Raw genomic sequence first — 27,638 nt, 5'->3', positions numbered from 1 at the left:
TTTTATTAGTGTGAACCCATGTCCTCTCGTCTTACTGCACAATTCAATTCAAAGTAATAGCCTAGGTTCCATTCCCTTAAATGAAATAAATCTGCAAGATCCATTCTCAGATCATTTCCCTTCAGGCCGAGACCCCACGTTTTCCCAGCTTTTCCTCACATCTCAACCCCTTTGCACCAGAGACTGACCTTCTCACTCTTTCTTTATGCTGCTATTGTTGTCGGTCCATCTCTCCTGTTCATGGGCGGAATTCTCCGGAAACGGCGCGTTGTCCGCCGACTGGCGCCCAAAACGGCGCAAATCAGTCGGGCATCGTGCCGCCCCAAAGGTGCGGAATGCTCCGCATCTTTGGGGGCCGAGCCCCAACCTTAAGGGGCTAGGTTGGCGGCGGACAAATTTCCGCCTCGCCAGCTGGCGGAAAAGGCCTTTGGTGCCCCGCCAGCTGGCACGGAAATGACATCTCCGGGCGGCGCATGCGTGGGAACGCTAGCAGCCGCTGACGGCATTCCCGCGCATGCGCAGTGGAGGGAGTCTCTTCCGCCTCCGCCATGGTGGAGACCGTAGCGGAGGCGGAAGGCAAAAAGTGCCCCCACGGCACAGGCCCGCCCGCGGATCGGTGGGCCCCGATCGCGGGCCAGACCACCATGGGGGCACCCCCCGGGGCCAGATCACCCCAGGACCCCGGAGCCCGCCCGCGCCGCCTTGTCCCGCCGGTAAGGTAGGTGGTTTAATCTACGCCGGCGGGACAGGCATTTTAGTGGCGGGACTTCGGCCCATCCGGGCCGGAGAATCGCGCGGGGGGGGGGGGGGGCCGCCAACCGGCGCGGCGCGATTCCCGCCCCCGCCGAATATCCGGTGCCAGAGACTTCGGCAACTGGCGGGGGCGGGATTCACGCCAGCCCCTAGCGATTCTCCGACCCGGCGGGGGGGTCGGAGAATCTCGCCCCTTATCCCCATCAGGCAGCCAGGCAGCAACCAGATCACCACATGCAGCAGCTGGGAAGCTCAACCGCAGCACAGAACTTCAGTGATGTAACCGACTGTTACTATCTCTCGAAAAAGCACATGTATTTGCCAGGTTTCTAAAACAGTGGATCAGTTGACCACGCCCCCAAAGATATGTGGCACAATACTAGTTGCAGTTAGAGATTCAAAGCAAGAAATTAAAATTTTACTCTAACCCAGGTAAATCCTTTGCACATCAAATATTCTTAATATTTCTTTCAATCTTCTTCCATAGTGATTAATAGAGGCCATGGAAAGCACTGTCTGAGAGATCGCAATAAATCTTTTGCAGTCTATATTTGTACTTTCTTCAGCGTGCCCCTTATAAATGTTTTGGATAGTGCCTGAAACAGGTGTGTGCACTAAAAATGGATGATAGCTATGGTGTGTGCAAGGATGGCCAGTTGGAATCATTGAGGGGTAACATTTTGAATAATTTCCAATCTTGAGTTTAACACTCAACCAAAAAGTACAGCAAAGAAATTCAAGACTTAACTTTTCCCACCGCCTTTTTCTCTAAGTGGATCACCCTTTTCCCTCGCGGCTCCTTTTTTATTAGTGCAATGGGTTTGATGCATGTTTGTTTATGGTTAAATGAAATTAATGTTGTGGTACTTGCCATTAAGACCCGAGGGTGTGCCCTTTGATCTCTGCTGTGTTTAATCTTGTCTAGGACCAAGAGGAGGCGAGACGTTGAAAAAGTCAAATATACTATTTGGTTGCTAATCTTGTCAGAAAACCAGTATGGCGGACATTGAGTGCAAATAGGATTTGGTTCAATTACCTGGTTAACACACTTGTCTACAATCACAAGGTTACAATTAGGCAAGATTGGTTTGTGTTGGAAACCCTAGAGCAGAGGTCTGCAACATATGGGCTCCAGAGTCGCATGTAGCTTTTTAACATCTCACTTGCAGTGCCCAACATTTTCCCAATTGGATTACATTACATGAAAAATGCCTAAGAAAAAAGGTGTCAAAAGAATAAGAGCCATGTTTTTATTGCGGAGATTGAAAGTTAATCATTATGTTATACTTAATAATTTCAAATCACTACTTGAACAAAAAAGGCCATTATCCTCTAAATCAGTGTTTTCAAACTTTTTCCCCTCTCGGGACCCACTTTTGCCCATCGCCTGACCTTCGTGGCTCATGCCACGTTCACTTACCTTTAATGCGAAAGAGGAGCCTGTTTGGTCCTCTCAATCTCACTTAAATCAGGTTCCAAGCAGGAGAGGGAAATGCACATATCAGGTGCAGACTAGCCAGTTCCTTTGCACCGTTTTCATCTTTATGAAAGCAGGAAATCCAACCCCGTACATGTAGGTCATTGTGAAGGGCAATAGCAACAAATGCTAATTTTACTCAGCACTGGATACTCCTGGGAGATATGACTCCAGAATGCAGACAGCTTCATGAACTTTTGGCATGTTTTCAATGTGGTATCACAGGTCAAGTACAGCAGTGCTGGGCGCGATTCTCCAAGCCCCGCGCTGGGCCGGAGAATAGCCGCAACCGCGCCACGCCGCCCTGAGGCCAGCGCGCGATTCTCCGAGGTGCGGAGAATCGGCGCCATTTGCAACAGCGCGTTTGGCGCGGCACCGGCCCGACCCGAATGGAAACAGCAGAGTCCCGCCGGCACCGTTCACCCCAGCAGGAACTCTGCGCGAAGGGGCGGGGGGGGGGGGGCCTGTGGGGCGGCGAAAAGCGCCCCTTCACCGGGGGACGCCTCCGATGGGGTCTGGTCCGCTTTGTTCCGCTTCTGGCCCCAGAACCCCCACGCCATGTTGCGCCGGGGCCGGAGCATTCCGCGAGTCTACTGCGCATGTGTCGGTTGGCGCTTCGCCACTGCGTATGCGCGGTTTGGCACCGCCCCCAGTCCGTGCCAGGATGTAAGGTTGGAGCGGCGTGAACCGCTTCAGCGCGTGCTGGCCCCCTGTGGGGGGCAGAATCCCTACTGCCCGTGCCCGTTTCGCGCCATCGTGAAACACGACGGCGCGAACACTTAGTCTCCATTTTGGAGAATCACGCCCGTAGTCTTTTAATTTGGAGTGGGCTGTAAAGTTAATCACTGGCTCTGGGGTTTCAACCCCAAAAGGAAATTTCACCCATCACTTCGCTTTCAAAATCTGAAACTTCTCCTCTCATTTGCCAGTACATCCCTGTGTATAATTCACAGAGGCTTTGCATCCTTATTTGCACTGGCACAACTGACAAAACTGTACCTCAATAAATCATCTTTATAGTGTTTTGTTCCCAAGTAAAGTTTCTTCTTTGTATGCTGTTAACTAGAGGCCCTGGAGCTGTGTACAGAGTTAATATTAGCACTGACCTGTCCTCTACTATACAACTCTCTCCAGCAGATTTTATTATGGGGTCCTGTTCACTAAGTACATGTGATTTGAGTCTCTGGTCATCTCTTACTTTTAAGAAAATGATCCATCTTCACAATCCTCTTGGCCAGCAACTGGAAAATGGAAGCTGCTCTGGTCTGTGATTTGGTGCCAAACGCACCTACATGAGGGTGTTTGACATCAAGTGTACATGCAGGGCACATGACCTGCTCTCTGCTGCCTCTCTTGGCTGGAAGACTGCACACAGTCTAATTTCCTTCTCTATTAAAATGCGGCAGCTGCCGCCATTGTCAATTTAAAAGCCAGTAGTGGCCATTGTGCACTTTTCCCGCCATTGGGACCACTGCGGGAATGGCGCGACCGATCGCTCCCCGGCCCTCCTGACACCCGCCTGTGAGTTGCGACTCGCACTTTGAAAATCCCTGTGCTAAATAAACCTCTTTTGAGTGGCATAGCTCCACCATAGTTATAGATTTGATTCAAGGATAGACGTATGACTACGACCATTTCTATATTGCTCAGAGATAATTGATTGTCCTGAATGTGTTATTCAAAGATTTTATAAACCACGAGGATCAATAGGTAAAAAAGTTGCATTAGGAGTCACTTTACTGACAAAATAGTAAAGTTACAAATGTGAGAATTCAAAGATGGATCTACTTTAATTTCCTTGTATTGATAGGAGTTCAATGGGCTGGATTCTCCCAAAATGGGATTATGCCCCATGCATAAATGTTGAAATGTTGGGGTTTTACTCCAGAGATTCCTGGAAAAAAGATCAGCTAATTCAATGCCCTGCAGGGGGCTAGCAAGGACCTGGATTAATTCACGCAGCTTAAGCTGCGGATACGGGCCCCCACACTTGGGTTTGGAGTCGGTGCATGCGCACAGCGGCGGCCTCCAGCGACTGCACCGAGCTCCATGGCGGACTCGGACCGCGGAGCCACACACATAAAATTAGATCCGCACGATCGGCAACGCGCCCAAGCATCTAACGGTGTGGATCTAATCCCCGGCCACCTATAAGGCCCCCCCCCCCCGGATGTCCGATCCCCCGCCCCCCCCACCAGGGCGGCCGCGGACTGAGTCTGCAGCCGCCACGCCAGCATCCCGACCGGCAATAGGTGGTTAGTTCCACCATCGGGAACTCGGCCGGTTGGGAGCGAAGGATCGCAGGGCTGGCCGTTGTCAATGGGCCCCTAGCCGCGTGGCGTACTCCGCGATTACGCCGATTCTCGGGTCCACTGGACTGGCGCCGGGCCCGATTTCGGCTTGAAAGTGGATCCTCCGCCCCAGCGCCGAACGCGATTTTGGCGCGGGCCTGCGGAGAATGCAGTCCAATGTATTTTACTTACCAAATATGCAAACTTTGCATTCTAGAAAACCTAGCCATTTGGCAAGTATTTGTTAGTTTAGGAACACCAGATTTTCATCTTTTAATTTTCAGTACACTATTTTAGGCAACTTCTTTTAAATGTTTAAAAAGAGATTGCTGACACCTGCCCTTGAATGGGTCAACACCTTCAGGATTCTATTCATTCCTTCAAGCTGTCACTGACTGTTCTATTTGAGTTTTTTCTGTTAATACTATATGTTTGTTTTGAAGTAATTATTTTGTCTTCATAAAGTTGTGTTATGAAGTCGGAAGAGGTATAATTACTGGCAAAAGAGAAAGATAATGATCCGGAAGATGCAAATTTATTTTTATGCACTTCAGTTAGCAAGAAGCCCTAAGTTAATCATTTAGATTCAATTGTAGTGACAATTTTGCAGGGTAATCAGGAAGTTGTGTAGCTTTAACAGTATGTTATAGGAGTTTTCTTTTTATAGGTTCTAGAGCTTTAAAAAAAATTCTTCTTTCATGCGATGTGGGTTTCTCTGGCAAGAGCAACATTTGTTACCCTTCCCCAAGTGCCCTTGAGAAGGTGTTAGTGAGTCCTCACCTTGAACCGCAGAAATCCACGTGATGGAGGTACATCCAGGCTGGTATTAGGAAGGGAGCTCAATGATTCTGATCCAGCGATAGTGAAGGAACGACAATACAGTTCGAAGTGTGTGTGGATTGGAGGAAAACTTGCAGCTACATCTGCTTCCCTTGCCCTTCCAAGTAGTAGAGGTTGCAGATTTGGAAGTTGCTGCAGTGCATCTTATAAATGGTATAACACTGCTGCCACTGCGCGTCATTGGTGGAAGGAGCAATTGTTGAATGTGGTGCTAATTAAGTGGGTTGCTTTGCCCTGGACAGCGGAAGAGCTTCTTCAGTGAATGTTGATGGAGCTGCACTCGCCCAGGCAAGTGGATAGCAGTCCATCACACTCTTGACTCATGCCTAGTAGATGCTGATCAAGCATTGAGGAGTTAGTTGGGGAGTTACTTGCGGCAGAATTCACAGCCTCTGACCTGCTGTTGCAGCTACGGCATTTATAAGGCTGGTCCAGTTACCTACTGATCAATTGTAACACCCAGGATGTTGATGGTATGGATTCAGCGATGGTAGTGCCATTGAGTGTCAAGGGGTGATGGTTAAGTTCCCTCTTGTTGGAGGTGGTCATGACCTGACATGAATATTACTTTCCGCTTGTCAGGCCAAGCCTGGATATTATCCAGATATTGATGCATTTGGACAGACAGCTTCAGTTACTGAGTTTTTATTAATGGGGCTGATTTGGATTTGTTTTATTGTCCTGTGTACCGAAGTACAGTGTAAAGTATTGTTCGGAGTACAGTACAGCCAGATCCATAAATGAAAAAAAAACATAGGACATACATAAATACACAATGTAAATACATAGACACAGACAATGGGTGAGCATATGGGGTGTGCAATGGGCAGCATGGTAGCACAGTGGTTAGAACTGTTTCTTCACCGCGCCAGGGACCAGGTTTGATTCCTGGCTTGGGGCACTGTCTGTGCGCAGTCTGTATGTTCTCTCCGTGTCTGTGTGGATTTCCTCCGGGTGCTCCAGTTTCTTCCCGCAAAATCCCGAAAGATGTGCTTCTTAGGCGAATTAGACATTCTGAATTCTCCTTCAGTGTACCCGAACAGGCGCCGGAATGTGGCGACTGGGGGATTTTCACAGTAACTTCATTGCAGTGTAAATGTTAGCCTACATCTGACACTAATAAAAATTATTATTATTATAGATGTGTGAAGAGATCAGTCCATAAGAGAATCCTTCAGGAGTCTGGTAACAATGGGGCAGAAGCTGTTTTTGAACTTGTTAGTGCAGGTTCTCAGACTTTTGTATTTCCTGCCCGATGGAAGAGGTTTGAAGAGTGAATAACCTAGGTGGAAGGGGTCTTTGATTATGCTACCCCCTTTACCAAGACAGCGTGAGGTGTAGACAGAGCAAATGGATGGGAGGCGGGTTTGCATGATGGACTGAGCTGTTTTCATGACTCTCTGTAGTTTCTTACGGTCTTGGGATGAGCAGTTGCCATACCAGGCTGTGATGCAGCCAGATAGGATGCTTTCTATAAAAATTGGTAAGACTCAATGTGGACATACTGAATTCTCTTAGTTTCCTGAGGAAGTATAGGTGCTATTGTGCTTTCTTGGTCGTAGCGCTGACGTGGGTGGACTAGGACAGATTGTTGGTGATGTGCACAACTAGGAATTTGAAGCTGTCAACCATCTCACCCTCGGCACCATTGATGCAAACAGGGGTGTATGATACTTTGCTTCCTGAAGTCAATGACCTGCTCCTTAGTTTTGCTGACATTGAGGGATAGATTGTTGTCTTTACACCACTCCATTAGGTTCTCTATCTCCCTCCCTGTACTCTGACTCATCGTTGTTCGAGAGCCAACCCACTACGGTCGTGTCATCAGCAAACTTATCGATGGAGTTGGAGCCAAATTTTTCCACACAGTCGTGTGCATAGGGAGTGTAGTAGGGGGCAGCCTTGCGGGGCCTCGGTATTGAGGACTATTGTGCAGGAGGTGGTGTTTATCCTTACTGATTGTAATCTATGTGTCAGGAAGTCGAGGATCCAGCTGCAGAGGGAGGAGCCAAGTCCTAGGTTTTGGAGCGCTATGAGCTTGGCTGGGATTATGCTGTTGAAGGCAGAGCTGTAGTCCATGAATAGGAGTCTGATGTAGGAGTCCTTGTTGTCGCGAGGCTCCAGGGATGAGTGAAGGTAGGGCCAGGGAAATAGCATCTGCTGTGGACCGGTTGTGGCGGTATGCAAATTGCAGTGGATCAATACATTCTGGGAGTATGGAGTTGATGTGTCTCTTGACTAACCTCTCGAAGTACTTCATAATGACCAATTTCAAGGCCACCGGATGGTAGTTGTTGCCTGGTTCTTCTTTGGCACCGGTATGATGATGGTCTTCCTGATGCAGGTAGGAACCTCAGAAAAGAGTAGGGAGAGGCTGAAGGTGTTGATCAATGAACATCCCTACTTCTGACCTTATGATGAAAGGTAATTGACAAAACAGCTGAAGGTGGTTAAGCCTCATACACTATCGTGAGGAACTCCTGCAGTTTTGTCCTGGAACCAAGATGATTGACCTCCAACAACCATCTTTCTCTGTATTCGGAATTACTCCAACCAGAAGAGAGATTTCCTCTGGATTCTCTTTGATGCCACAATTTTTGCCAGGGCTCTTTGATGGCACACTTATCAAATAAGAACATAAGAATTGGAGCAGGCCATTTGGCCCCTCGAGCCTGCTTCGCCATTCAATAAGATCACGGCTGATCTTTTTGTGGACTCAGCTCCACTTACCCGCCCGTTCACCATAACCCTTACTTCCTTTACTGTTCAAAAACCTATCTATATTTGCCTTAAAAATATCCAACAAGGTAGCCTCAACTGCTTCACTGGGCAGGGAATTCCACAGATTTACAACTTTTTAGGTGAAGAAGTTCCTCCTCAACGCAGTCCTAAATCTGCTTCCCCTTATTTGGAGGCTATGCCCCCTAGTCCTAGTTCGGCTTGCCAGTGTAAACAACCTCCCTGCTTCTAACGTAACGATTCCCTTCATAATTTTATATGTTTCTATCGGATTCCCCCTCAGTCTTCTAAATTCCAATGAGTATAGTCCAAGTCTACTCAGTCTCTCCTCATAAGCTAATCCTCTCAACTCCGGAATCAACCTAGTGAATCTCCTCTGCACACCCTCCAGTTCCTGTGCATCCTTTCTCAAATAAGGAGACGAGAACTGTACACAGTACTCCAAGTGTGGCCTCACCAGAATCCTATAACATCTGCAACCTAACCTCCCTGTTTTTAAATCCATCCCTTAAGCAATGAAGGACAAAATTCCATTTGCCTTCCTAATTACCTGCTGCAGCGGCAAACCAACTTTTTGTGATTCATGCACAAGGACACACAGGTCCGCCTGCACAGTAGCTAGCTGCAATTTTTTACCATTTAAATAATAGTCCATTTTGCCGCCTTGATGTCAAGGACTATGAACTCTGGAGCTCCCCAGCTCTTTTGTCCATGTTTGGACAAAGGTCGTAATGAGGTCAGGAGCCGAGTGGTCCTGATAGAAACCAAACTTAGTGTTAGTGAGCAGGTTTTTGCTGAGTAAACTTTCATCACTTTCCTTATAATCAAGAGTACACTGATGGGGCAGGTTAGATTTGTCTTGCTTTTAGTGGACAGGATATAGCTGGGAAACTTTCCACCTTGCCAGGTCGATGCTAGTGTTGTAGCTGTACTGGAACAACATGGCTAGGGACACAGCACCAAGTCTCCAGCAGTCTTTCTGGAATGTTGTCAGGGCCCATAGCCTTTTGAAGATTCCAGCACCTTCACGTGGTGTGAATTGAAGTGGCTGAAGACTGGCATCTGTGATGCTGGGAACCTCAGCAGGAGTCCGAGTTGGATTTTTCACTTGGTACCTCTGGCTAAAGATTGGTGCAAATGCCTCAGCTGTCTTTTGCACTGATGTGCTGGGCTCCCGCATCATTGAAGATGGGGATATTTGCGTAGCCTCCTCCTCCTCCAGAGAAGGGTTTTGGTTTCATTGTCCACCACTATTCACAATCAGGGGCGTCATTCTCCGACCCCCCGCCGGGTCGGAGAATGGCCGTTGGCCGCCGTGAATCCCGCCCCCGCCCCCGCCGAAGTCTCCGCTCCCGGAGATTGGGCGGGGGCGGGAATCCAGCCGCGCCGGTTGGCGGGACCCCCCGCTGGATTCTCCGGCCCGGATGGGCCGAAGTCCCGCCCAGAAACTGCCTGTCCCGCCGACGTAAATCAAACCTGGTATTTACCGGCGGGACCAGGCGGCGTGGGCGGGCTCCGGGGTCCTGGGGGGGGGGCGCGGGGCGATCTGACCCCGGGGGGTGCCCCCACGGTGGCCTGGCCCGCGATCGGGGCCCACCGATCCGCGGGCGGGCCTGTGCCGTGGGGGCACTCTTTCCCTTCCGCCTCCGCTACGGCCTCCACCATGGCGGAGGCGGAAGAGACTCTCCCCACTGCGCATGCGCGGGAAACTTTCGGCGGCCGCTGACGCTCCCGCGCATGCGCGGGGAAACTGACAGCGGCCGCTGACGCTCCCGCGCATGCGCCGCATTTCCGCGCCAGCTGGCGGGGCAACAAACGCCATTTCCGCCAGCTGGCGGGGCGGAAATCCCTCCGGCGTCGGCCTAGCCCCTCAATGTTGGGGCTAGGCCGCCAAAGATGCGGAGACTTCCGCACCTTTTTGCCGGCGCGATGCCCGTCTGATTTGCGCCGGCTTTGGCGCCAGTCGGCGGGCATCCCGCCGTTGGGGGAGAATTTCGCCCCAGAAGTGGCAGGATTGCACAGATGATGAAATCTGATCCATTAATTGTGGGATCACTTAGTTCTGTCTATTGCAAACCGCTTCCTCAGTTTGGTGTGCAAGTATTCCTGTGTTGTAGCTTCAGAAGGTTGGCACCTCATTTTTATGTATGCCTTGTGCTGCCCATGCTATGCTCTTTTCCTTGAACCAGGGTTGATCCCCTGCTTGCTGGCAATGGTAGAATGGGGATATGTCGGACCATGAGGTTACAGATTGTGGTTGAGTACAATTCTACTTCTCAGATGGTGCATAGTGCCTCATGGTTGCCCAGTCCTGGAATTTCTAGATCTATTCAAAACCTATCCCATTTAGCACAGTGCTAGTACCCTACAACACCAAGATGGAATGCATCCTCGATGTGAAGATGGTCTTTGTATCCACAAGGAGTGTGCAGTGGTCACTCGTTCCAATATGGTCATGGAAAGGTAGATTAACAACAGGTAGATTGGTGAGGACAAGATCAAGTAGGACTTTCCCTCTTGTTGGCTCCCTCACCATTTTTTTGTGGACAGGACTTTTATGGGCAGTTGTCCATAGAATTATAAAATTTACAGTGCAGGAGGCCAATTGGCCCATCAAGTCAGCACCGACTCTTAGAACGAGCCCACGCCTCCATCCTATGCCCATAACCCAATCTAACCTTTTGGACATTAAGGGGCAATTGAGCATGGGCAATCCACCTAACCTGCACACCTTTGGACTGTGGGAGGAAATGGGAGCACCCGGAGGAAACCCACGCAGACACAGGGAGAAGTGCAAACTCCACACAGACACCCGAGGCCGGAATTGAACCCGGGACCCTGGAGCTGTGAGGCAGCAGTGCTAACCACTGTGCCACCATGCCGCCCTTATTGCCGTGTAGATGCCAGTGTTGTGTTGGAACAGCTTGGCTCGGGGCCTAGCTAATGCTGGAGCACAAGTCTTCAGTTCTATTGCCAGGACTTTGTCACAGCCCATAATCCTGTGCCTTCAGCTGTTGCTTGATTGGAATAGGAAAAAAAAAATATTTGGTTTTATTAGGATAGTACAGTATTTATATTGTGGAATGTCTTGAAAAAATATCATACTGTAACACTTCTGTAAATGGAGGCCAACCCTTTGAACTGGATGAAATAAATTTGTAACTGTATTTCTTTCCGAAGCATTTATGGGGATTTTCAGGTAATGTAGGTCATTTTCCTCAATGTTGTAGTTTCTGAAAATGCTACAGAAATCCCAATTGCATCTTTTAAATTTAAAATATGCTGCTTACTAATCAAATGAAAATCTTTAAATGCAATGCAATCAGTTTCATTCTTGTCAGGAAAGATTTCTGTGAATTTCCAAGGTGATGAAACCCATCACAAACTGTAAACAACGTGGGCTTCGCAAGTTATATCCACCTACAAAAATGATAATGTAACATATCTGAAACATATGTTAAATTTAACAAGTTTACACTCTCATTTGCATCTGCGAGATCGGCCCCAGATTTGTAACATTACATTTTTGAAATAAATTTTAGAGTACCCAATTCATTTTTTCCAATTAAGGGGCAATTTAGCGTGGCCAATCTGCCTACCCTGCACATCTATGGATTGTGGGGGCAAAACCCACGCAAACACGGGGAGAATGTGCAAACTCCACACGGACAGTAACCCAGAGCCGGGATCGAGCCTGGGACCTCGGTGCTGTGAGGCAGCAGTGCTAACCACTGCACCACCGTGCTGCCCTATTTGTAACATTACATGATATCACTCCACTGGACTGCCAGTGATCAGGCTGGATTGTCAGAACTTGGCTGGGCTGCCAGAGAAAATCCCTCTTGATTTAACTTTGCTGAAAAGTGTCAAGGGGCTTTTCACCCATCACCTTGATATAATTAGTAACTACATTGAGTATAAGAATTGGCAAGTCATGTTGCAGCTGTATAGAACCTTAGTTAGGCCATACTTGGAGTATAGTGTTCAATTCTGGTCGCCACACTACCAGAAGGATGTGGAGGCTTTAGAGAGGGTGCAGAAGAGATTTACAAGGATGTTGCCTGGTATGGGGGGCATTAGCTATGAGGAGCGGTTGAATAAACTCGGTTTGTTCTCACTGGAACGACGGAGGTTGCGGGGCGACCTGATAGAGGTCTACAAAATTATGAGGGCATGGACTATCAGAGTGGATAGTCAGAGGCTTTTTCCCAGGGTAGAGGGGTCAATTACTAGGGGGTATAGGTTTAAGGTGTGAGGGGCAAGGTTTAGAGGAGATGTACGGGGCAAGTTTTTTTACACAGAGGGTAGTGGGTGCCTGGAACTCGCTACCGGAGGAGGTGGTGGAAGCAGGGACGATAGTGACATTTAAGGGGCATCTTGCCAAATACATGAATAGGATGGGAATGGAGGGATACGGACCCAGGAAGTGTAGAAAATTTTAGTTTAGACGGGCAACATAGTCGGCACAGGCATGGAGGGCCGAAGGGCCTGTTCCTGTGCTGTACCTTTCTTTGTTCTTTGCTAATTTCAGTGCCAAACACTTAATTTGCAAGACAGCTATTTCCACCAAAAACATGCTTTTAGTTTAAATCAGTGTGCAATGATAGATGGAGGTAGTAAATATTGAAGGAGAAAAACATCTAAAACAGGAATTCACATTCCGGGGAGCTCCAACTTAGTCCCGCTGACTTGTTAAAGACTGTTGATTGCATAACTTAATTCATGAAAACACTTAGGAAATGGAATGAACAAGACCTAAAAGAAAAGAATAGGGTGATTTTTATGCATCAGTGTGAGCGATGTTAGTGTTTGGGAATGAATGTTATGTCCAATGCTAGCAGGAACTACGCAACGTCACGAGCAGCATAGTTTAGGAACCAACCCAACAAATTTCCCCCAACTCACTAAACACACACACTGGCAGAGATTTTATATTTTCCAAAACCAGCCCATGCTTGATAACTCACTCAATGCTTGGCCCAGTATTTGTCAGTATCTACATGCCAGGGACATCTCATCCCTTTAGGCTTTTGGCTGAGAACATCTAAAGCATCAGAGTTGGACTTCAAGTCATCCTTTCAGCCATAAACTGCAACTTTGCGTTTCGCTTTTTAAAAGTTATTGGTCTCTGTGGGGATGGTAACGTCCCTTTGCACAGCTGTCAAATTTTACAAAGCAGGGCAAAACTTCATCAAACGACACTACTTTCTTCCATCACAAGATAAATAATGATGAGCAATTTCACTGAGCAGATAAAGTCTTAAAATCTCCCCATCACAAAATAATTGGCACCGGCCATGAGACGTCACAAAATACTTCACTGAGGAAACAACTGGGCTTCGAGCAGTGGAGAGTGTTGGGGGTGGAAACTGAAGATCAAAGTTGTAGGCTTCAATGAAACTTTTGAAGAAGAGTGCACTGGGAGTGGCAAAGGAGCTGAGTGCGCCAGAGGTAGATATTGATCGACTGCCTTCAGCCAAAGGTGGGAATGGACAGAACGGGAGTGGGGAATGCTAAGGAGACCAGCCAGAAGAGTGGAAGGCCCAAGTTGGAACATATGGCAGAATGGGTTGCAGGGGTGGAGCAGGTGAAGCAATGGAAGGACAGATTTGAAGATCTGGGCAACCGTTTTGAAAACTGATGCAGCAGGTATTAGGGAACAGTAATGGTTATAAAAAGGAAAATGGCAAGAGAGGAGTGGATCTTAAGAACAGGAACAAACACAGTTTTAGGTGAACTGTACCTTGGTGATGGCGGAACTCAGGAATCTGACAAGGAGAGCATCTGGGTAACGGTTTGGGGGCAGCAGAAACCCAAAATAGTGAATCAGCAATAGTGAGGATGGGGAGGTAGGATCGCTGGCTTGAGAGTTGGAAAATGTATTATGAAGCTCAACTCAGAGTTAAAGAGGACAATTGTGCAGCCCGCACTTTTGTCTTCACTTTGAATGAGCCACCAAGGAATAGGACAATATTGGGTACATAGTGTTTGGCAGAAGCTGAGCAGAAAGCCTCAGGTCTAGCTGCTGCTGAATTAAAAGAAAATTCTCATTAGCTTAAATATTTAAGAAAACACAGATGATCAAGGATGCTGAAGACTCAAGAAGTGATTTAAGCATAACCGTGAAAGGCGGCTCCCATTCCCATAGAGGCAACATGGTAGCACAGTGGTTAGCACTGTTGCTTTACAGCTCCAGGGATCTGGGTTCAATTCCCAGCCTGGGCCACTGTCCATGCGGAGTCTGCACGTTCTCCCCATGTCTGCGTGGGTGTCCTCTGGGTGCTCCGGTTTCCTCACACCATACATCCCTTATTGTCACAGGTAGGCTTCAATGAAGTTACTGTGAAAAGCCCCTAGTCACCACATTCTGGCGCCTGTTCGGGGAGGCTGGTACGGGAATTGAACCTGCGCTGCTGGCATTATTCTGCATTACAAGCCAGCGGTTTAGCCCACTGTGCTTATTAGGCGAGTTGGACATTCTGAATTCTCCCTCTGTGTACCCGAACAGGCACCAGAGTGTGGCGACTAGGAGCTTTTCACAATAACTTCATTGCAGTGATAATGTAAGCCTACTTGTGACACTAATATAGATTATTAGATAAAGTCACCATTCAGAAAAATGTGAAAAGGGACCAGGAGTGGAGCCTTCGGTCCAACATAGTTTGGATGGAGGAGGTGCAACCATTAAAAGAGAGGTAGCAATGAACCATGCTAGGCTAGTAGCACAGAAGTAGATGATAGAAGAGAGATGGCAGAAAAGTATGGAAACACCAAGGAGGTTGAGCAAAATAATGCACAATGATTGCAATCACATCGTCAATATGACTTTGACCAGGCAGTCTTATTGCCATAGTTAGGGTGGCTATCTGGAAGCCAAGATGAAACAAGCAATCACAGAATAAGGTAATGGTACGGAGTAATGTAGTGTCAAAAGCAGAGTGTTAATTTTCACATGTTGGGCGGCATGGTGGTTAGCACTGCTGCCTCACGGGTTCGGTCCCGGCCCCGGGTCACTGTCCATGTGGAGTTTGCACATTCTCCCAGTGCCTGCGTGGGTCCCAACCCCACAACCCAAAGATGTGCAGGGTAGGTGGATTGATCATGCTAATTTGTCCCTTAATTAGGGAAAAAAAAGAATTGGGTACTCTAAATTTAAAAAAGAAATTTTACATGCACACTCATGACACCCAGCTCTACCTCATCATCACGTCTCCCGACTCCTCCACTATTGCTAAATTCTCAGACAGCTTACCGGACATCTAGTGGAAATTTTCTCCACTTAAACACTGAGAAGACTGAGCCATTATTTTCGGTCCCCACTCCAAACTCCATTCCTCAGCTACCAGCTCTGTTGTCAGTTAGTTTGCAAGTTTGGTGTCCCATTTGACTTTATAATGAGCTTCCAATTTCATTTGTGCTATCACAAAGACCTCCTATTCAATGTCCGTAAGATCCCCCGACTTTGACCCTGTCTCAACTAATCTACTGCTGAAACCCTCATTCATGCCTTCATTACTTCCGGGTTTGATTATCTCGACAAACTCCCAGCTGGTCTTCCCATGCTGCCCTGGATAAACTGGAGGTCATCTGCTACTGAGTATATTAACTCATAGATAGTCTTGATCCCCTCTCACGCCTGTGCTAGCTGACCTACTGACTCCCAGTCAAGCAACATTTTGATATTTAAAATTCTCATCCTTTGTGGAAGGGAAATTAATGAGTTGCCTGCTTAGAAGCATGCTGGGAAGGCTTGACTATATATTTTAACACTGCTTTTGAACGAAAATAAGTAGGTCAGGTAACGTACACAAAATACTGCTTAGTATTTTGGACTCGGCCTTATTATAACAAGTTGTTCTTCCGAAGGACAACAAAATGCGTACTCGAGTTGTTTTTAATCAAGGGCAAGAACACACGTGTTTCATCTTACATACTTTCCAAGGTTTATTTCATATAAAATAACCCGTCGGGTCGGAGAATCGCCGGGGGGCGGCGCGAATCCCACCCCACCACTCCGATGCTGATTGCCGAATTCTCCAGTGCCGATTTTTGGGCGGGGGTGGGGATCGCGCCGAGCCGTTCGGCGGCCGTTGACAGTGGCACCCCCAGCAGCTGCCTGTTTTTGGCCCGTCCCGCCGGTGTGAAATGGACATGGTCCATCCCGGAGGGACCTGGTTTTGGGGCGGCTTGTGGAGCCCTCGGGGGGACCCGGCCCGGGGGGGGGGGGGGGCTGCGGTGGCCTGGCCCGCGATTGGGGCTCACCGATCTGCAGGCGGGCCTGTGCTGTGGGGGCACTCTTTCCCTCCGCGCCGGCCTGTGTAATGCTCCGCAATGGCCGGCGCGGGGAAGAAACCCCCTGTGCATGCGCAGGAATCACGCCAGCGGTTCTGCGCATGCACCAGAGCACGCTGGCGCTCCTGCACATGCACCAACTCGCGCCGGTCGGCAGAGGCCCTTCACCGCCGGTTGGCACTGCGCCAACCCCTCGAGCGCCAGCCTAGTCCTCCGGAAGTGCTGAGGATTCCGTACCTTCCGGGCGGCCCGACGCTGGAGTGGTTCACGCCACTCTTTGGTGCCGGACAGCCCGGTAATCTCAGAGTACTGTGGAATGGCTATTCCGCGGCCCTCTCTGCAAATATTTGTGTCAAATAGAATTTCCTGAATCAAAACTCGAAGGATTTGTCTTTATTATAATTTTCACGACAGCCTCGTATCCAAATCCTTCCTTAGCAAGGATATGTTGACTGAAATAAATCTGGCTAATACGAAAAAGCAGTTCTTTCAGTTTCTGAAATCAAGTGGTGAATGTGGTGAAATCAAGTGGTGAATCTCTACAATGCAGGTGGAGGCCATTCACCGACCCTCCAGAAAAGCACCCTCTCTCGCTCTATCCCCATAACCCTACCTAACCGTTGGACATTAAATGTCAATTTAGCATGACTAATCCAACTAACCTACACATCTTTGGACCATGGGAGGAAACTGGGGCACCAAGAGGAAACCCATGTAGAGACAGGGAGAATGTGCAAACTCTACATAGACAGTCACCCAAGGCCAGAATTGGACCCAAGTCCCTGGCGCTGTGAGGCTGCAGTGCTAACCACTGTGTCACCATCCATATCAATGAAGCAAGTGGTTTTTCAATCAGTTATTATAAAGACCCACCTTGTAAAAGTGCTGCCAGTTTATGGCACATCAGTCTTAATAAGCATTAACCCTGAGGTTCATTCTAACCGAAGGACTCTCTCTATACTATAGTGCAAGACTTATCCATAGAATCCCTTCAGGGCAGAAGAGAGCCATTCAGTCCACCGAGTCTGCATCCACCCTCCAAAAAAGCACCCTACTCAGGCTCACTCCGCCGACCTATCCCCATAACCCCAGCTAATCTGCACATCTGTGTGTGCCAAGGGGTAATTTTTATCATATCCATTCTACCTCTGCTGCACATCTTTGGACTGTGGGAGGAAACCGGAGCACCCGGAGGAAACCCACCCAGACACGGGGAGAATGTACAAACTCCACTCAGTCACCCAAGGCCAATTGAACCAGGGTCCCTGGCACTGAAACAGCAGTTCTAACTACTGTACCAACGTGCCTAACATGAGTAGCATGTTCAAATATTTGCAGTAAATTTATGCCAAAAAAGTTAAATATTGAATTAAGAGAAAGATCCTGATATTATTGGACGCTTCACCATTCAAAGGTTAGCAGATGGAGATGGATACCACAGCCTTGAAATTAGTGTGAGCAGCATGGTAGCACAGTGGGTAGCATTGTTGCTGCACAGCTTTAGGATCCCAGGTTCAATTCCCGGCTTGCATCACTGTCTGTGTGGAGTCTGCATGTTCTCCCCGTATCTGCGTGGGTTTCCTCCGGGTGCTCCGGTTTCCTCCCACAAGTCCCGAAAAACGCACTGTTAGGTAATTTGGACATTCTGAATTCTCCCTCTGTGTACCCGAACAGGCGCCGGAATGTGACGACTAAGGGATTTTCACAGTAACTTCATTGCAGTGTTAGCTGGTGCTGTACCAGTTTTACAGGTCAATCACCAAAGCATGTAATATGATGGGCTGCACACAAGCCCATCACATAGGTAAAAAGAAAGAGAAAGGAGTCCAAAAAAATTCTAGAATCCATTATCAAAGATTTTATAAGGCGACATATGGCACTGCTGCTTATGGTGGTTAGCACTGCTGCTTACGGCGCTGAGGACCCGCATTCGAATCCCGGCCTTGGGTCACTGTCCGTGTGGGGTTTGCACATTCTCTCCGTGTCTGTGTGGGTTTCACCCCCACAACCCAAAGATGTGCAGGTTAGGTGGATTGGCCACACTAAATTGCCCCTTAATTGGAAAAAAAAACCAATTGGGTATCTAAATTTATTTTTTTAAATCAAAGATCTTGTAGCAGAGCACTTCGAAAACAGTGGCAGGATTGGACAGAGTCAGGATGGTAAATCCTACTTGACAAATCTACTGGAATTCTTCGAGGATGTAACTAATAGAGTTGACGACAGGGAGCAAGTGGATGTGATTCATTTGGACTTTCAGAAGGCTTTTGACAAAGTCCCGCATAAGAGATTAGCATGTAAAATTAAAGCGCATGGGATTAGGGGGTAGTGTATTGAGATGGATAGAAAACTGGTTGGCAGACAGGAAACAAAGAGTGGGAAACACGGGATATTTTTCAAATTGGCAGGCAGTGATCAATGGGGTACCGGAGGGATCGGTGCTAGGATCCCAGCTATTTACAATATATATTAATGATTTAGATGAGGGAACAATATGTAATATCTCCAAATTTTCAGTTGCGTGGGAGGGTGAGCTGCAAGAAGGATGAAAAGGTCCTTCAATGTGATTTGGACAAGTTGAGTGAGGCAAATGAATGACAGATAGAGTATAATTTGGAGAAATGTGAGGTTATCCACTTTGGTAACAAAAATGAGAAGGTAGACTATTATCTGAATGGCCATAAATTAGGAGAGGGGTATAATAATATATTTTTTAATAATAATCTTTATTGTCACAAGTAGGCTTACATTAACACTGCAATGAAGTTACTGTGAAAAGCCCCCAGTCGCCACATTCCGGCGCCTATTCGAGTACACTGAGGGAGAATTTAGAATATTCAATTCACCTAACAGCATGTCTTTCGGGGCTTGTGCTCTGGTTTCCTCCCACCTGGAGGAATCCCACGCAGACAAGTGGAGAACGTGCAGACTCCGCAGAGACAGTGACCCAAGCTGGGAATCGAATCTGGGACCCTGGAGCTGTGAAGCACCAGTGTTAACCACTGTGCTAACGTACCGTTCATTATGTGCAATGAGACCTGGGTGTCCTCGTATGCCAGTCACTGAAGGTAAGCATGTAGGTACAGCAGGCGATAAAGAAGGCAATTAGTATGGAGGCTTAGAGCAGGGGCAGGGATGTTTTGCTGCAATTATACAGGGCCTTGATGAGGCCAGACCTGGAATAGTGTATGCAGTTATGATCACCTTAACTTTTTTTTTCTTTATTCGCTCATGGGATGTGGGCGTCGCTGGCTGGGCAGCATTTATCATCCCCGAGGGCATTTAAGAGTCACCCATATTGCTGTGGATCCAGAGTCACATGTAGGCCAGATCAAGTAAGGATAACATTTCCTTCCCTAAAGGACATTAGTGAATCAAATGAGTTTTAACATTGGTTTCATTTGACTTTTAATTCCAGATTTTTATTGAATTCAAATTTCAACATCTGCCCTGGTGGGATTCAAACCCAGGTTCCCAGAGCATTAACCTGGGTCTCTGGATTATTAATCTAGTGACAATACTACGCTACTGCCTCTGAAGAACGATGTTCTTGCTCTACATGGAGGGCAGCGAACGTTTACCAGACTGATTCCTGGGATGGCGGGACAGAGGTATGAGAAGAGATTGAGATGGTTAGGATTGTATCCGCTGGAGTTCAAAAGAATGAGTTGGGGGCGGGGGGGGGGGGGGAGTCTCATGGAAAACTATAAAATTCTAACAGGACAGATGCAGGAAGAATGTTCCCGAAGGTGGGTGTGCCCAGAATCAGGGGTCTCAGTCTGGGAATACGGGGTAGGCCATTTAGGACAGAGATGAGGAGAAATTGCTTCACAGAGTGGTGACCTATGGAATTTGTTGCCACAGGAAGTAGTTGAGGCCAAAACATTGTATATTTTCAAGAAGCAGATATAGAACTTAGGGGGGAGGGGATCAAAGGATAAGGGGGAAAACAGGATGAGGCTATTGAGTTGGATGATCAGCCATGATCATAACGAATGGCAGAGCAGGCTCGAAGGGCCGAATGGCCTCCTCCTGCTCCTCTGTTCTGTGTTTCTAATACACCCATCAAGCTTTTTGCATATCCAAATAAAGGAATCTAGTCCCTGCTTCAACCTCATTTTGCAAAATTTGCCTCCAATTAAATCAGCTAGCTCTGGGCTGATTGCATTCAATAAAATCTGAACCACTGCAGTCTTCAGAAACACCATAGGAGGCTGCCACCAAAAAGCTACGTTTTTGTTAATCACTCCTGTTGCTTGTCTTTTCCTTTCCCCAGCCATTTCCCTAATTATTTTCCATCTTTGAATGCCTGCCAAGAACACTTCACTTTGTTGTGTCCTTAGGTAATACCATAAGAAAAGATTGAAACAGAGAATCGTCTTCACTCAACCTCTGCACCAAAGAAGAGCTTTGGTGCCAACTAGCACTTTAACAGTAAACTACCCTAGAGAAAGATGATTCAGCGCAAACTACATCAATAGCTTTATATCTGGTCTCCTCCAATTATTACAGAGTTATCTCTTCTATTTGATTTTTAAAGTTGTTGGTATCCCATATTCTGTGGACTTTTTTATCCACTTATTTTTTTCAAAGTATGCCTTTAGTTTTCTGCTGAAGGTAACTTAATCAATCAGTGAGATAGTTGACACTTCAGGCATCCTTTGGATATTCAAAAACCTTTTATCCCAGACGAATTAGAAACTGACATACTGGCATTAAGGCTTCTCCAGTAACAAAGGCTTAGGGACAACTGCTGGAGATTTAGAGCAACCTATTACTTTCTTGCTAGCTGTTTGAGATTGTATGAAGTTCAGCACAATTGATGATCTTGTTTTGGTATTGCTTCTGTATTAAATGAAATTCTCCCATTCTTGTGAGAACATAGAAAGGGAAAGAAGTGTCCGGAAGGAAAGTTTGAGGTGTAAAGAGGGTAGAGGCGGAATGAGCAGGGACAAGAAATGACAATGAAATCAGGCTTGGCTGTGTTACCTATAGCTTAAGATGTTGTGTGTCACAACATTTTTACTTAAGCAAATCAATTTTCACAAATAAAGTATTTCCTCTTCCAAAAATAATCTGTTGGGCTGATGAAGTCTCTTAATGGAATTTCAACTGTTTCATAATGAATACTCCAGTTATCAAATTTTCACAGTAAAACATTAAACATGAAAGTTTTTGAGTCATTGGATGAAGTTATTTCTGATTGTCATGAGGTTGGTAGCGTGTTTGTACAAGTCAGATAAGATACTTCACAATATGTTAATATAAATTGTTCATTTAATCAGTCAGAATTTAAATCATGTTAGTATTTCAATAACAAATGATTGCTTGGATATTTTTCCTTTGTTATGTATTCATTCCTTGTCTGAGAAAATGAAATAGAACAGAAACATATTTAGCATAACTAGACAGGCACAAATAAAATCATACATTGGCCTCCTCAGACATTTTACATTAAGAAATTCAATATCTGGTGAATTGAATGTAAAGTATAACAAACCTTTATTAAACTGTTACTTAGAATTATCAAAAAAAATCTGCAAAGCTACTCAACATTACAAAAATACTGGTTTAAAATGTAGTGTCTTTAGTTTTATACATATTTACAATCTTCCAAAGTGCTTCACACACAATGAAGTATACTCCTTATACACACACGACTGCATGGCAAAATACGGCTCCAACTTCTTCTACAAGTTTACTGATGACACCACCGTAGTGGGTCAGATCTCAAACAACAATAAGCCAGAGTGAAGAAGGTAGACAGAGAATTTAGTGCAATGGTGCAACGACAACAATCTCTCCCGCAATGTCAACAAAACTAAGGAGCTGGTCATCGACTTCAGGAAGCGAAATGTTGTAAAATTGTCTGCATCAATGGTGTTGAGGTGGAGATGGTTAACAGCTTCAAATGCTGAAGTGTACACATCACCAACAATCTGTCCTGGTCCAACCATATGCTTTCTTGGTCGCAGCGTCGACAAAAGCACCTATACTTCCTCAGGAAAAGAAGAAAATTTGGCTTGCCCACATTGACTCATATCAATGCACCGCAGAAAGCATCCTAACTGGCTGCATCACAGCTTGGTATGGCAACTGTTCGGCCCAAGACCGTAAGAAACTACAGAGTCGTCAACACAGCATAGTCCATCATGCAAACCCACTTCCGAACCATTGACTGTCTACTCCTCCCGCTGCCTTGGGAAAGCGGGCAGCATAATAAAAGACCTCTCCCACCCGGGTCATTGTCTCTTCCACCCTCTTCCATCGGACAGATGATACAAAAGTCTGAGAACACGCACTAACAGATTCAAGAACAGCTTCTACCCCGCTGTTACCAGACTTTTGTATGACCCTCTCATAGACTGAACTGATCTCTCTACACACCTTCTCTACTGTTGTCAGAATAATACTCCATATGCTTCACCCGATTTCTATGTCTATGTATTTACATTGTGTATTTATCGTATGTCCTTTTTTTTCATGCCTGGAATGATCTGCCTGGACTGTGCGCAGAACAATATTTTCACTGTACCTTGATATACGTTGACAATAAACCTAAATCTATATTTTGAACTGGGGTGTCTGCCATTAGGTACTTATTGGAGTTAATAATGTACAGACAAAAATTGGATGTCTGACTAGTTAGCTTTCTTGTGGTAACACTCCCTCTGGATAGTAACTTTGGACATTTACAGGCAAATAAACAACAGGAACTAGCAGAGAGGACACTTGACTAATGCTTCATTAAATAGGGCTATACATGTAGCAATACATGACTCCTTTAGTATACCAACAAATGTTAGTCTGGATTGTGTGTCAGGTACTGGGAATCGACAACCTTCTGACTCAAATGCAATTATGCTATCCACTGAACATGCTTAAAGGTAACATGTCTGAGCAGCTTGACGCTGTAATGGGAGAAGAAACTGCACATTTGATTTTAAATACGATTGTTCTATGCATCAGGTCAATCGCAATCTCCCTCCTGTTGTCAGATTCATTTTCCGATGCAAGAATGCTGAATACTCTCACCTATTCAGGATAACAGGAACTTACAACACCATGCTGCCATACAGAGAAAGACCTTCTATACTGTTTATCTTACCTTGGTAGGTGCAAGAGTTCTTCTAATGTTTCAAAGACACTGATTTGTGCAGTACAGTTCTATTGGCATTGTCCACCTTCCAGTATTTTTCACTGAAATGCCCATGCTTCACCATGTGAATTTACAGGGAAAGTGTCAGCAGGGTATTTGACCTCAATAGTATCTCAATAAACTCCAATCTTGTCCGTATCTGGAATCCACACACACAACACTCTCCAGCAGAGAATACTGGCTACTGAATAGGAGCAAGAATACTGGCAATTCTGTCCCTTCAAAGCACACAAGGAAAGCTAATTGTAAGGATATAATTATTTCAGTTTTCTGTCTGTGCTGTTGTATTTCACATTTGGGCAGATTCTTTCTTGACTAAACAATAGGGTTCAGGCTTGGCTGATAGCTGTCAATTTTCACGTGACATATAGTTTTAATTTAACTGTAACTAGATATTTTTATGGTCAATATGTGTATGCACGTCTGGATACTCAGCACCCTCCCCAAAATGAAAGGTGATCATCGAATGGATTCAAACAAACCTGTATTGATACAAATGGAACTTTTGTAGGTTTACTTTTTGTCGAACAAGCAGCATTTTATGAAACATATGGTGCATTTCATGCACCATTAAGAGTACAATTGTACAATTCTTTGAATGATGCCACCTTCTGAGTACACAAGGTAATTGATTGCATAGAATTGATAAGTTTACCTTCAGTTTCTTAAATGATGGGGCCTATGGCACTTTCTAGCATATTGTGATTACGTTTACCAAAAAAAACCACAGGGTTGATGATTAACTTATTTTATTGAAGAGACTTTGTAATTAAGGAATAGTGGATAGCTACACTTCATTCATCATGCATTAAGTACCCCATCAATAACATGCACTCTGGAGCCATTATTAGATTTCTCAGGGTGCCGACCTACGTAACCCAAACTGGACACAGATTTTAAAGGTGCCACATCCCTTGATTTTGGCTTTTGAAAGGTTAACTGTTCAATAAAATCAGGAAGGGACTTTAAGTCAAAGTATATAATTTTGCATTCGCTGTTAATCAGACAAGATCAAACCTTCGCTGAAGAAAAGAAAAGAATGCTTTGATATTGTGCCTTTCAGGACACCCAAAACTCCACTACAAATCAATAAAGTACTGCTGTAATGTAGGCAGCCGAAGAGAACCCAATTCTTTTTTTCCCAATTAAGGGCAATTTAGCTTGGCCAATCTACCTACCCTGGGCAGTCGATTTTTCACCGGGCCAATTCAGTTTTAGTGATGTTGGTTGATTGATAAAGGTTGGTCAGAACAACAGGAGAATTTACTCTTTGTATAGAAGTCAGAGAATCCCTACACTGCAAAGGAGGCCATTCGGCCCACTGAGTCTACCCAACCCTCCGAAGCAGCACTGAGGGGCCTCAGTTCAAACCCCATCCAAAAGACAGCAACTCCAACAGTACAGCACTTCCTCGGCAAAGCTGCACATTGAATGTAAACTGAGATTTCAAACCTCTCTCCACTGGGATATCTGAACCCTTTCAATCAGGCGTCCATCAGAGTTGCCAGCGAGGCACCACTGACATGGGCAGGACATGTAGCTGTGGAACATAACAATTGCAGTGAATAAATACAAATTCTAGATTAGCATTGTTGCTTCACAGCTCCAGAGTCCCAGTTTCGATTCCCGGCTTGGGTCACTGACTGTGCAGAGTCTGCACATTCTTCCCGTGTCTGCGTGGGTTTCCTCCAGGTGCTCCGGTTTCCTCCCACAGCCAAACATGTGCAGGTTAGGTAGATTGACTATGCTAAATTGCCCTTAGTGTCCAAAACAATTTGGTGGGGTTATTGGGGGTAGGGTTGAGGATAGGCTTAAGTAGGGTGCTCTTTCCAAGGGCCGGTGCAGACTTGAATGGCCAAAGGGCCTCATTCTGCACTGCAAATTCTATGATTCTATGTATAAATCCCCAAATAAGATTTAAATTTAAGGTATGAATTAAAGTTACAGTAAAGTATAATTTGTAATGTAGTTTATGAGGAACTGTACCCGGATATTACTTGAAGCCGACTTCAAAACAATGTAACAACATGGTTAAATATACTGCTCTTAAATGTTTCTAGGTTTATCTCTTTAATCTATGTCACGGCAACAGCTCACTTTACCTTGGGGTTTAGAATGAGTTGTTGTTCATCATAGTGGAGCAGCGCTTTGCTGTTAGTTTGGGTATTGTTGACAAAGATCTGGAGACAGGGGTAGAGCGACGTCCCTTTGCAATCTGCCCCGCAGGTGAAAGTGCATTCGGACATCTCCCCGATCTGCCGCAAGGACACCACGGTGCAGTTAGCAGCCTTGCACTGCATGTTGTTCAGCGTGGGGTTCAACCAGCAGAATCCGAGGATGAAGAGGGAAAGGATGCCGGAGACTATGAGGAAGAACCCGAGCCTAATGCTTTTATCCTCGGCTTCAGAATATTCATAAGTGACTCTGCTCCTCGCCATGAGGTAGAGGTAACTGCTGGAGGGGGCGTCGGAGGAGAGGAGCGTCTTAATGCATCCAGCGGGGAGTTGCAGGCTTTCCCCCCGCCTCTGGGCAACACCCGGCTTTGGGAAAAAAAACTTCCTGGCGAGCCGCACAGTTTCAGCCCCGATAATCGGCGGGCTAAAGTATTGAAGAACTTGTGCGCTCCATCAGAGGAAAGAGCCACATTTTCTGTTTTGTTTTTTTTACCCTCGCCGGCCCTGCGTGCGGTTTTCCTTCCCGGGGATCTGGGGCGGCTGCAAGGCAGAGAGAGAGAGAGAGGCGGCTGCCTACATCTGGATTAGGTAAGCTTCTTAGATAGAAATAGCTCGCACAGCAAGCTGCAAGTGGCTGGCCGGCCGGCCGGGTAAGTGCCCTTGCTGGAGCCGTCACTCCCCCAGACTGGGCTGGCGGGCAGTGGGAGTGTCTCTGGAGTAACCTCCCCCCCAGCAGAGGGACACCATTAACACAGCCGGATCACTAAACCATTCCCTCCGGGCTCCAGCTCTGTTCCAACAGTTAAAAGTGCGTCCCAAGAATGGTGGATACGGATTAAGCCTCATTTGGTGCCGCACTGTGCAACGCAAGTACCCTCGAAGCCACTTTTAAACCCATTAAATGATAGAATAAGTCTAACTCGCTGTCTGGTTACATTTGTAAAAAGCCAAGTTAAATGGTTCGGACACATCATTGTTCACGGTGTGCTGAGCAGATTGAAGTACATATTTTTCAAGATGGTGTGGGAGGATTGTCACAAACACACACAAGACCCGCCAGGAACCCCTCCTGCACAGGGATGAGGGGGGAGTCATGCCGGGAGCTAAACCCCGCCCCAGGGTGAGGAGGATACGAGATTTTCCTCAGTCCAGAGCTTGCCGCCACATTTCCCCGATTCTCTCTCTCGCTGGCCGCGATCGCAACAACTAATCGGACCCCATCCCTCAAAAATAAATAAAATCAGGACATTGCGAATAAATTGTGGGAGAGACGGCGTCACCTGGTCCGGTGCCCGATCAAAAGCTCACCGTTTAGTCAGTCTAAATAAACCAACCGGCAGAGACTAATCTTCCACCGCCTGAACTTCCTTCCCCGGGCTACACACTGAGTGGTCACGGTGAGGGTGTTCCCTGTTCCGAATACCCCTCCCCACACACACACACATGGGTACAGAGTCCCCACGATTTCCGCCCAGGAGGTCCCTCTGAACCGAGCAGCGCAAAGGGTCCGCGGAATTTCCAGCGCAAGTAAATCGCCCACCACCACTTCCCGTGCCTTCCTGCTGCAGCAACGAGTTTGAGTTCACTCGGCTGGCCAGCCATTCCGAATATTTACAAGTTGGCGGGCTCGAGTCCATTATTGCCCAGAGAGATTTCAACTAAATTACCCTCTTGGTTTTGGGGACTGAAATCGATGGATTGTGTAAACGTTCGCCTGACGGAGCAGACGAGCTTACCTCACGGTCCCCAGCTTCCCTCCGAAGGTTTTCCGTGCCCTCTTTCCTCGCCACCCACTCCCACCCTGAACCACAAGTTGATTTTAGATCTGCTTTGTGCTGATAGGTTTGCCACAGGCCCTTGACTGGACAGAACCGGCACATTTTCTCCATGGCACCAAACAAAAAAAAAAAAAT

General features: G+C 46.6%; 1 protein-coding gene across 1 annotated transcript in view; it reads right to left on the bottom strand.

The window, feature by feature from the left end:
• The window catches only part of LOC140396457 (calcium-activated potassium channel subunit beta-4-like), a 33,509-nt gene extending 6,531 nt beyond the window's left edge, over window positions 1–26,978 (bottom strand). The window contains exon 1 of the mRNA XM_072485100.1: window positions 25,654–26,978. Within this exon, the coding sequence (XP_072341201.1) occupies window positions 25,654–25,989 (336 nt within the window). The 5' untranslated portion in view covers window positions 25,990–26,978. The remainder of the gene's footprint in view (window positions 1–25,653) is intronic.
• Window positions 26,979–27,638: the final 660 nt, after the last annotated feature.

The sequence above is a fragment of the Scyliorhinus torazame genome, chromosome 19, assembly GCF_047496885.1.
Source record: "Scyliorhinus torazame isolate Kashiwa2021f chromosome 19, sScyTor2.1, whole genome shotgun sequence".
In the NCBI taxonomy this organism is placed as follows: domain Eukaryota; kingdom Metazoa; phylum Chordata; class Chondrichthyes; order Carcharhiniformes; family Scyliorhinidae; genus Scyliorhinus; species Scyliorhinus torazame.
The sequence above is the reverse complement of the archived record's forward strand: the minus strand, read 5'-3'. Positions and strand labels throughout refer to the sequence as shown.